General features: G+C 33.2%; 1 protein-coding gene across 1 annotated transcript; it reads right to left on the bottom strand.

The window, feature by feature from the left end:
• Positions 1–2360: 2360 nt before the first annotated feature.
• On the bottom strand, positions 2361–6630 carry LOC132565607 (carbohydrate sulfotransferase 10-like). Its single transcript, XM_060230254.1, has 3 exons — positions 6528–6630; positions 4501–4580; positions 2361–3461 (listed from the first exon to the last, which is right to left on the bottom strand). The coding sequence occupies exons 1-3, from the start codon at positions 6628–6630 to the stop codon at positions 2361–2363; spliced, it is 1284 nt and encodes a 427-aa protein (XP_060086237.1).
• Between the last annotated feature and the right edge of the window lie 5551 nt (positions 6631–12181).

Below are 12181 nucleotides of genomic sequence, written 5' to 3'. Positions count from 1 at the left end.
AATAGAGTTACTATACAATGGTATATATTAAATAAATTTTAGCATGTAAATAAACATAATTAACGGAATCTCGTTGTAAATATTAATTAGGTGTTGACTTCAAGTTCAAACATACAAGGGTAATGGACTAGTAACACAAACGTACAACAAGTAAGACATAGAATGTAGATTAAATTAGTGTAAAGTACACAGATTTTAAACCGTTTGGGAAAATGTAGATCAGTCTGACTAATATAGGTCCGTTACAAATCTCAGACATACGGTTGTTGTGTACCTCCCATTTTAGCTACACTTGGCGTTGTATATTAGCAATGTGTAAAATATTAATGTCTATACTTAGCTACAATACAGTTGTGGTGTCGCACAACGCTCCATGATGTAAGCGCGATAGGAAAATTGGACGAAATAAACTATCGCACATTGGTCCACATGTTGTGCGGTTCTATCTTGGTTGATATAAATTTAGAAATGACTTATAAATACGTGTGGGGTAGGGTTTATTATCTTTTTCTTAATATATAAGAATACAACTAAGTATATTTCCTTATTAAGTCATTAATATATGGGTTGGACACTTGTAGATATATCAGATACACACTTTCTTGTTAGACGCACTCGTAATTTTGAAGTGTTTTGTTTACAAAGAGCCACACATTATATATACAATATATATGAAACATTAAATGGACCTATCTTTATGTCACATCAGTGAATCATTTTAAATCAGGAAGGAAATTTCATTTTTATTACGTCTGTATTTCTCTGATTTTTCATCAATTTCGTATACAAAAATTAGATGCTCATGTAGGTGTTAAGTGTTCGGTGTGTTACAGGCCCGGACCTGTCAAGTATATACCCGAATACAGGTAAACGTTTTGTTGACCGAGGCATAACTACTCGCCGCTTTCTGAGGTGTGAAACTAGCTTGCGTAGGTGGCGATCATTACGGCCCAATCTGTTTCCGGAGGCTATTCTGCCAAATTCAAAATGGACAAGAATCATAGAGCGGCGACAGGCGATGGCAAATATTTGAAGACTAATTACTGCAGGCCCCAGCCTTATTTGAAAACTGCCGGATTAAAAATGACTTTTATAATTACCGATCACTTTTTATGTCCATGTGATTTAGTAAAAGCTTCACGAATTTTCCGTTTAATTTTCAATCCGTGACATTACCCAACCATTTTGACCAAAGACCACAAAATGTGCGGTCCTATCGCACAGTTGTGTGCACGATACTGTATCGTACGTGTGCACACATGATGTATGCACAGTGAGCGTGCGAAGTATTTGGTGCGTTGTGCTTTACTACAATTGTAGCATTATTACATTGAAACATTCTCATTACAATTACAAGATAATACACAAACAAAATGACTACGTGGTATACACGTCTACCAGTTTCAATAAGAAATTTAAAATACTACATTCTATACTTGACAATAATTATTTAGAGTCAAGCTTAAATAGATATGATTCAAGCTGAACTGTCTTTTAAATATTGAACAGAATTGTCCTCGAGACGAGAGTCAATGATAGAGAACCAATTTGAATAAGTTGGTCACATACAGGTCTTTTTATTGTTTTTAAATAGTGATATAATTGTCTGTTGTCAACTGTAACCTTACCCATAACTATAGGACAGTAAGAGGTATGGCATACCTGACATTTGTGTTCCATTGTTACAAAACCATTCTGGTGGTACGAACATTTTGACAATGTGGCCGTTGATCTTTCATAACATATGGAAGTAAAAATAAAATCATTATAATAATGAAGACATAGGTGTTTAACAGCGTGTGCTTGCAATCTTCAGAATTTTGATGCAACAGAGGCATAGTTTTTCAAAACACGCCTTGTTTTTCTTTTTTCTTTTCTTTATTTAATTCTATTTTTTTTCTTTGATTTAATTATTTAGTTTATTTATTTATTATTATTATTTATATTTATTTTTTTTATTTTTTAGTTATTTATTTATCTATTTTGTTGGTTGTTACACATAATTGTGAATATGTTGACAAAGCCTTTACCTGTTTCATAAGAAATTCGGTTAATGGATTTTGGCTTGAGGATATTTTGGTATACAAAATAAAATGCATACTTATCGGAAAAGCTATTATGTCATTCTGCAGAAATGAAGATCATTTAACAGTCTTTTAATTAAAATACATTTTTTAAAGAATCTTTTCCAAGATATTTTATCTAAAATATAGTATTTTTTATTCAACAATGTAGATTGAACAGCAAGTGCACGATCACGAGGCTCATCATATCAACATGATACATAAACCCATTTCACTTCCATAACTACTTAAATCTGCCCAGAAGGCAGTGTATGAGCCTAATTGATGAAAAAGTATTTAAAACATAACATTCTTGATAAATATATCAGAAATGGCTTCGTTATTCGTATCCACAATTTGCTTATCATAACCAAATATTCTAAAATCCATATCAAATGCCTTTTGTATATCTTTAATTATCTGACGTGGTATTTTCCGAAATGCTTGCTGAAAAATTATACGTTGTTGGTGCTTTAATCCAGAATTTCCCAGTTTTGAAACAGATTTTAAATATCCATTTTGGAATAATTCAAACACCTCATTCACCATTTTTAGATTAAGTCCAGTAGGAACTGGTAAATCATCGGCAATGAACCCCCTCACTTTTAATTTTGTCCATGTCCTATCTGCTGCTTCCTGTGGAGAGATACAGCGTCGAGAATATGTCCTCATGGCGACGTACGCCTGCGCAGTATCATACAAGGCGTCATTCACGGCATCAAAGGACATATTTCTCAAGATATCCTTGTATTGTTTAAGGTGCAATTTGTCCAGAAGGTATTCGGTATCGTTCTTAAAGGTTTCCATCTTACCAATGACGTCATATTTCACGTGACAGGGAGAACATAACTGCCAATATGACATAATATGGTTGTTTTGATTTTCGTGTGTATTTTCAGAATGAACTGCATATTGAAGAAACTCCTGAAATGTGACGTCATGTCCACAGTTATGAGATACAGAACTATTCCTGAATTTCTTAACAATGTGTTTTCCAATTAGCGACCAGAAATATGGATTAGGAGAATACAATTTGTCGATGTATCCAGAAAACAGACGATGATAAGGACTGCGGACAAATAAAAATTTAGTCGAATTTTTTAGCGTGGAACTGATATTATTGAATTCGTCATTCACTTTTAAATCGTTAACTATCTGGGGTTTGATATCAAATGGACTAGCAATCGTGTTTGTTCTGATTTGATGTAGAAATCTTTTCCAAAATGTTGACCCAACTTTCGGCACTTCACAATAGATAAAATTGTATGCTTTGTTGTATACAAGTGTATGGTTTTCTGACAATGGATAAATGGACTTTGTCCCACATTCTGAATCCATATCTACTTTCCTTCGGTCGAGTATGCTTTTGAGTGGCGGATGTGTTGGTACTTTCTGTTGCTGAAAGATAAAAGTATACCTGGCGATGTTGTTATCACATTAGAGACACATTTTAATTTAGTTCAAGACGCTTAATCTGCCGAAACATCTGGTCGTTCTCTCCTTATACATGTTCAGAAGTATCCGTGTAAATCTTTCTTTTATCTATATTTTGCCCTAGTTTTATGGAATTTGAATTTGGGTTATTATTATGTTGCCATGTTGGTATTTTCTTAATGTATTTTCATTCACACACACACACACACACACCACACACACACACACACACACACACACATACATACATACATACATATATATATATATAATTGAGAACATCAGCCATTGTAACGATATCCGTGTATTTATGTCTTACGTTCATAACTATGTTAAAGTCAACTGATTTAATATTTTCACATTTGTGTAACTAGCCATTTGAGAGGCTATTAAAATGAAGCTCTGAGAAAATGTGATCAAAAATCCTGTATTCCGAGGCGTTGAATGCACGTGTGTATCAAAACCCGTGCACTAATTTCTTTAACAACAAATATTGAAATGTGAAAAGTTCAATAAAAGAATAGAAACAAAATTTGGAGAATGACATCAAAACTTGATTTAGATAATGCATATATGGTGTAATCATTAGACATATAATTAGAAAAAAAGTAAATAGAGCTAATTTGAATATCGAAAACAAAACTATTAGATAACAACACGCAACAAACTTGTGGGTATTGATATGCATCTACAATAAAAACGAAAAATAACATAATTTTACTTAACAGTTAAAAACAATCCAGTTTGAAATATTTTAAGATGGTATTTAAGGGGACATCACGGTAAAACCTTACTATTTGTATTGGTTGTGTGTGTTGTATACACTTCCAGTTACGTTTCTATGCTATCCCGATATTCACAGTCCATTTCAAATGACCACCATGAAATGCTCATTATATATATACATCAGACATGCAACAATGATGATACAAAAGACAGAAAAAGGGATCGTTACATAACATGTGATGTCTATTTAAAAGTTTGATTTTAAATTACTAAATACCTCAGGTTGGTCATGTTTCACCTCTGACGTAACACTATGCCAATCTAGTGTCCTTTGTTTTTGAAGTGTATACTGTCTGCCTGAAAACCAAATTACGACAAAATTAGTTTCGTCTGTCACGTACATGAAGTAAGATCTTCATGAATATCGTTTTGAAAATTCACAATTGCTGTAACCCTTCCGGTTCGATGTCCACATGTCTGATAAGAAAATCAATTTTAAAAAATCGTCAAACGTTCTAACATGATATTAACATCGTGCTATACCAGAAGATATCATATTCAATAAGACATCCAAACAATTATGAACTCGGCTGTATGTTTTTTATCAAGAGGTACAGATTAATTTTTACCTGTTTTTACATTTAACAGTCCAATAGTCAATTGTTTTGTTGTTACAAAGGTGAAATATTTTGTACTTTTATTAAGGTTTTTAATATTTACTTTCAACAATTTGGACTCCTGAACTTCAACAATGTAGCATTTCATCACCCATAAGGACGAAAGTAATTGTAGGACTCGTGAATGGGTCTATAGTATTAGATTGTTTATTATTATTATTATTATTATTATTATTATTATTATTATTATTATTATAACATTCGTAACGGCCCGTCAACACATAAAAGGTCATTAGGGCCATCAAACGGTAAAACACACAGCGATCCAAAAGGAAATAACATTAAACAAACCAAAAGGTTAAAGACAAATGTTAAAAATCTTAAATGGGTATGTTAACACAAAAGATTGAAATGGTATCTCATAGTCTTTTATATAGACCAACATCTTTCCGGTAATGTGGAATTTTACAAATCTCAGCAGTTTCAAACAGGATTTTTAGACATGTAATATTACGATAAAAATATTCTCGGGTAGACAGATGCCCAATGCAGTCCAATAAAAAATGTTTAACGGTGAATAGCTCATCACATCCTATGCACCGAGGATTATCTTCGCCATTCAACATGTATGAATGTGTAAGGTATGTATGACCCATCCGAAGACGGGCAAGGACAACTTTGTCTCGGTGGTTGTCTCTATAGCCTGGAAACCATTCACTGATAATAGGTTAAACGGAGTGCAATTTGTTATTGGTATAGGTATTCCATTTCTCCTGCCACTGACCTTTTAAAATTTGTTTAATAAATGGTTTAAAATCGGTAAAATGAAGTTTAAAAACAACAGATGGAAGCGATAAAGCTTCCTTTACGGCACGATCTGCTTTTTCCTTGCCTGGTATTCCCATGTGCCTAAGAACCCAGCAAAAAGCAATACGAAAGTTAAAGGCAATTTCGTGATATAGTATTAATGTATTACAAATGAAAATGTTATTCCATTGCTACGAGTCTGTAGAACAGAAAGAGAGTCTGAATGGATAACACACAGCACGAAATACTTTGTGTCTTTGAATATATTCAAGGGCGCGGTTTAAACTATTTCTTGTAATGATAAGATGTGACATGAAGTAATACTGTAAAATCACCTGTGTTCGTTGCGATTTATTTCCGAGGATTTCGTGGGTACACGTAATCCACAAATCATGTTCATTAAGCACAGATCGGCTGATCAAATATGAATATGAAAATAAATATGTACATGCATAGAAATATATATTTTTTATTTTTAAGGAATAAAAACGGGACAATGTGTTCCAAAAGCGCATCATTACCATTTCTTTTTTTCAAATAAACCCGAAGGATGTCTGAAGAGTTGTTAAATGTAGTGGAAGACAGTTGTTGGTTTCGGTTTCGATAACCTGAAGTTGATGTTGGACATATCGGATATGTTGCGTTATCAATAGGTTGTAGATAACTAACTTGTGTATACCTATATTGTACATGAAAGAATTGTACAATTTCAATAGGCACTTTGCCGACAATTATCACATTGAAAACTTTCACGGCAATAAGTGTGTACCGTGTGTTAACAAGAAAATAGCCATTGTTAAATAGAGAAATAGACTTAATTATGAAATATACAGATTACCCAAACATTCAGTTGAAACTTGCAGTGAAATTCTATACTTACTCATAAATATGTAGATGATCAAAGTTGTTTCCAGTAATAAAGGAACAAGCACAAGCAGTGACAAGACATATCTGATCACCTTTCTGCGGCCGTAACGATCCATCTTGCCAGTGACAACATATGCTAACATATGTCTGTAAGTATTTATCTTACGTGTAAGTCAATAGAAAAAGTTCTCGCGTATGTGTATAGGTAAACATGACAGACATTGTATGTACTGTTAATGTGCCCAATGGGAAAACTTTAATTCAATGAGCCTTCCTGGTACATTATGAGCATATTCCTTTCATAGCCTGATGGGTTCCAATGATGAAATATCAAACTACAGATCTATAAGTCCACTATAGCTCACCTGGTTAAGATCACTTAGACCGCTTCACACATTTAAAACATTTATATCTGTTTCTTCTATTAGCCCCGCCATTCTGCCCAATCGGAGTCACATGCATCATTTGCACAAAATAAATGTCCTTCGTTCATGAATGCTACTTACCAAATTTGGAAAAAAATTCAAGATTTCCCAAAGAATAAGAACAATTTTAATGGATTTGCCGTATTCCCCTTTCCCTCCTCAGGGACACGAAACCCACAGTTTATACACATTGATTTGGGGAATTTTTCGTAATATTGTGTTTTTTCACATTGAAGTTGTCAAAATAATCGTTAAGTTAATAATTTTGTAAGACTTTGAAGGAGATCAATGAGTAAGTTTCAACTAAAAATTGACACAACTGATTTTCATAAAAATGTAAAAATTCTATATTTGTAACGAAGAAATGTTAAAAGGAGTAGATGCACTTTGGCTCAAAATTGGCCTCAAAAAATCTTTTTTTTTTCTTTGTTAGAAAATTCTTTAATCATGTACCCATTTGTGTTATTTAACAACTTATCAGTTGAAATGCAGATAAAAATAGGTTCATAACACTTGTGATGACGTCACAAATTTTGCGGGAAAACGTCACGTTTACAAAACTCACGATTTTTTTCTCGATATTTTATGACTTTGAACGAAAAATTAACTACCTCCCCAAGGGTGTACCAATTTTATATTTATCAATGAGAACGATTTCCACATTATGTTTGCGGTGCCGAAATATTTTTTTGGTACATGCCTGGGGAGGTATTTAAAATAACAAATATCTTCTGAATTTGTAACCACATTTCACGATTTTAGTGAGATTTTGACGTTGCCCAGCGTAACGTTAGCGTCGAGACCGACTACAAGATAGCGTAAGTAAATGGATGCTGAAATAAAAGACAAAAACATGAAAAATGACTTGACTTATGTTTGTTAATAAAATTAGATAATAATAATGAAAAAAAAAATGTATTTTAAAAAATGACAAAAAAGTATCCATCTTAACAACTCGTAGATTTTGCAATCTCCTAGGCCCGAGTCTCATGCGCTACATTGTACGTTAGTCTAAACTCGCATTGAAGATCTTTTAAGTTTCAGCCTACATTTGAAGTATGTTACGTAGAAGAGCTGTCAACACAATCTGCACATCTTGTAGAAGTTGTCTACATCTCTAACAGGTATGTAACAATATTATGTAGAAGATATCCATGTTGTGTATTCACGACATTGTCGTGATTTGTTTACGTTTGTGCATATGAGCAGACGTCAGATCTGACTTCGAAAAAATAGTCATTGTACATATTGCTAGTGTTTTGATAAGTATGCAGTAAGTAAAAATACAATAATAAGTATAAAAAATAAAATAAAACCTTTTCTTTTTTTTGTTTGTAAACGGTATTTTCCATAATAACGTTGTCGGAGTCTGCGTCTAAAAATAGATTTTTGCAACCAAACGAAATGCAGGGATTTATCGTCAGAAAAAAATAATGGCTAAACTAAAGAGTCAATTCACACACCCACAATAAAATCCGTGCACATCCGAAGTGTGTTGGTTTTGAATTATATTAACTAACTCACTTATTAGTGACGTAGTTTGCCGCTGTAGTGTAATGGTGAAGGTGCGATGCTCTGGAGCTGCAGATTTGCCCTGGCGAATTCAAATCGCGGTCATACAACTTTGTTTTTTATTCTTATTTTTTCCTATAACTTTCACCTCAATAATTCTCGATTGTAATAGTTATATTCATCAATAATGTACTGATGAAATTATAAATATTTGAATATTTTCAGGACGTTATATCATGTTGCTACATGTATTTTTCCATATAAATATCCTTGCATTCTAATACAAACAATTATATTTGCATCGATAGTCTTGGTGTTACAAATATTTCTTTTGGAGATATTGTAACTCTTACATCGCGTTAGATGTCATTTTGCTGAATTGTTATCGACCTGGGGTAGTTTTTTTTCTATATATATTTTTTTGCGTCGGACTTACTTTTGCTAGCATCAAATAATCAGCATATACATGCAGAAACCAAAGTGTTAATCTTATGGGCCAGGGTATAATTTCTCTCATTTATGCTATTATAAAATTAATATGATGAAAAATCTTACCATGCATATTTTCTTTTGAAGAATCCCGGTAACATAACGATCCTGAGGACCTGAATTCAAATATTTTTATGGATACATTTGATTCAGAAATTAAACGTAAGTCTTCTACTTTGTAAGTTTCGTCAGCACAATGAACATTATCATATTGTGGCTATTTGATATTGTTGACCTAGCTTCATTTTTTGCTGCAGTTAGTTAATTGGCTTTATAGGTAAAGTCTCTCTTTGTTCTGAGTAACATTTCACTAACTTTACCAATTGCTTTTACAATATATTTATAACTTATTTGTATTAATATATCATTAAAATGGTTAAAGGTAATTCCCAGTGAGAATTAGATACTTTCGATTTTATAAGTTGAACTGCATAAACCTGTCCATTTAGAAGATGTCGTCGAAATTGAAAACAAAATTTATTTGATATAGTTACCATCATTGCATTTGAATACTGCATTTATTCACATTCAAAATGCATCTATTTACTATTTTTCAGATGGGTCGTTTAGGCTGTGAATGGACGATTAAAAACCTGGAAATATTTGGATCGTGTGTTGCCAAACTCACAGATTCCATACATAGGCGATATTGTCAGGATTGTGTATGCAATCTTCAACAAGTTCGGTACAACAATAAGCACGGGGGACGCAGAGCAAGATCAACTGCTAGGATCGAAAATGTTGCATTTGTCAAGGAAGCAGAATTCTCTCTGGGAGAGAATTGAACGAGAAGGCCTTTTCAATCGACCTAGTAAGTGGCAGAAGATGGAGACCACAAGTGCTATCATATTTCCTGTTCTGACAGAAGAAGACCTGCGGAATTTGACACTGGGAGTGTATCAGCTCAAACTGGCACGGTCCTACACACAGGAACATATGAGCGAAACGGGAGGATATGAAGTATCTATCTGTAAAGTAGATGCTAATTTGATCAATGCCAAGATACAGAGCCGACATTTTTCCTCAAAACTTTACCATTTGATGATTGTAATGTGCAAGGATGGTACTGTACATGCCGTCCTGGGGCGAGAATGGTTGGGACTTGCTCCGATGTTGCATCAATCGTATGGTATATGTGATTTGCACGTCATTTAGACAAGTCCGTTGACTTTAGTAAGGACTGGACACAATATTTACAAGATGCCAATTATACACCAGACCCAATTAGTATTGATAAGAGTGATGATGAAGGTAACACGGAGGAATAAAACAGCACAGCTTTACCGATGTAGCCATGTAAATTACATATAAATCTCCAAAAATGTAAATACAAATGCACGATGGTCACTTGATCGACTGAGGAATTGACTTTAATCTCGAATGACAATGTATTTTGTTAGTGCATAATGTTTATATGAAATAACTTAACTTTTGTAAGAATCATTAACTGTAACATGTTTGATTTCATATCCTTTTCAAATTAACCAAGAATGTAAAGATAACCGTGTACGGAAGTATTGACAAATTGATGTACTAATTATTGCATGTACTGTTGCTATGGTGAAATATTTAGTTGCTATGGTAAGACATGGTTACTGTGGAATACCACCTATATGCTCTATTGTGTCATCATATTTACATTTTTAAGATGTATCATAATCTAAACATCACTTGAGTATTATCATCAATTTTCTGTGTCCATTATTGTATTTATTACAATCCGTTGCTATGGAGAGAGTTTGGTTGCTATTGTGTTGCTAGGAAATCTTAAACATGTAATATATGATGGTTGATCACAAATATGATATGATTTTTAAATCATACCATTGATATGTAAAAATTGATTAAATATTTTCACCAAATAATAAAAAAAACAGTGGAATATCACTAAAATGTGCAAATAGACGGTAAAGAGTAGGTTGGTTTCCAGGCCCGTTGCTAGGCAACGCATTGTCAGAATTATTGAAAACTTGTTTTTTTATCAATGTCATATGTCCATGTTTGCATGATATAAAAATTAAGAAAATCTATGCTGGGGTCAAAATTGACCCTTAATGCATCTACTCCTTTATTGATCAGAGGCATGCAATTCTGGAATTTTTATCTTCAGAACCATATACTGATATTTTTTTCTGAATGTCGCTATATGATATATAGTAAAACAAATCGTTCACCTTAAGCGAAAAATCTGCGCATGCGCGACGCGGTATGTCCTCAATAGCTACATGATTAATTCCTCATCTTCAGACAAAATTTGGACAAATTCTGACATACCTTAAGAAGAAGATGGTATTTAAAGAATCAGCTCTGCTTCCCCTATTGGACCCTATTGAGGCCACCATTTTCACAAAATAAGATCAATCTCGAATAGTGGTTAAGGTCAAAAACATAATTTCGTCACAACGTTGTGATGTGTATAGGAAGCATAGAAGAGTTTATTACCTTTAATTTCTTGGTAAGTTTTGATCACAAATATTAAATGTAACATTATCATTACAGACTTACAATAATAAGAAAAAATGTTGAAGTAAAAGATTAGTAACACAGGAAATTAAAACACGTCAAGTTAACTATAACATGTATCTTTTTTTTTATCTCTATTAAGATTTTAAAACAAAAAATCACCAAATATTACAGAAAAGACAAGTCTTGAATTTTTTTCTGAGGTTATTTCTATAAAGTTAGTAAAACGCCAATGTTTAAGACATTTATAGACTCTAACCCTACCATGTCCATTGGTCAAAATCCGAGCAGTTCATATCTAGTAGCGATTTATAGAGAAAAAAAGTTAACGGACTCCGCGGTATTCCGTAAGCTCATTCTGCCCTTCGGGTCAGGGGAGCTGCCAGGGCAAAACCAAAGCATCGAACTAATCTTTATATTCCGAAAAGAACATCAAAGAAAATACTGAGAATAAGACGAGGTCTTCCGAAAGTGCCTTCTATCATCAACGACACCAGCCATGTAAATCTTGGTCAATCCAAGTAAGTTATGTAACGTTCCCAAATAAGAACAAGGAGATCTCTCAACGAGATAACGCCGAGGACCATAATAATTTCTGAAAGGTTTTATTAACCTGCATCTTTAGAAACCCAGTGTTTTGAATTCAGCTGTCAGCTGTGGATATTGTCAAAATATTACACTTGCGTTTTTCTTATTAAAGAATTGATTATTTTCTAATTCATTATAAATATAAAATAACAAACAAATGTAAAGCACGCTAGTTTAATGTAGGACCAAC

This window comes from Ylistrum balloti, unplaced genomic scaffold (genome assembly GCF_031769215.1).
Source record: "Ylistrum balloti isolate Yb309-2 unplaced genomic scaffold, AGI_CSIRO_Ybal_v1 Utg369726, whole genome shotgun sequence".
NCBI lineage: Eukaryota > Metazoa > Mollusca > Bivalvia > Pectinida > Pectinidae > Ylistrum > Ylistrum balloti.
This window is presented reverse-complemented; position numbering and strand designations above follow the sequence as displayed.

Excerpts from the sequence above, each read along its gene's own strand:
- LOC132565607 (XM_060230254.1), bottom strand. The coding sequence starts at position 6,630 with ATGGATCGTTACGGCCGCAGAAAGGTGATCAGATATGTCTTGTCACTG. Across the intron at positions 4,581-6,527 it reads GATCATCTACATATTTATGA|GCAGACAGTATACACTTCAA; the intron begins GTAAGTATAGAA and ends TTTGGTTTTCAG. Across the intron at positions 3,462-4,500 it reads TGAAACATGACCAACCTGAG|CAACAGAAAGTACCAACACA; the intron begins GTATTTAGTAAT and ends TTTATCTTTCAG.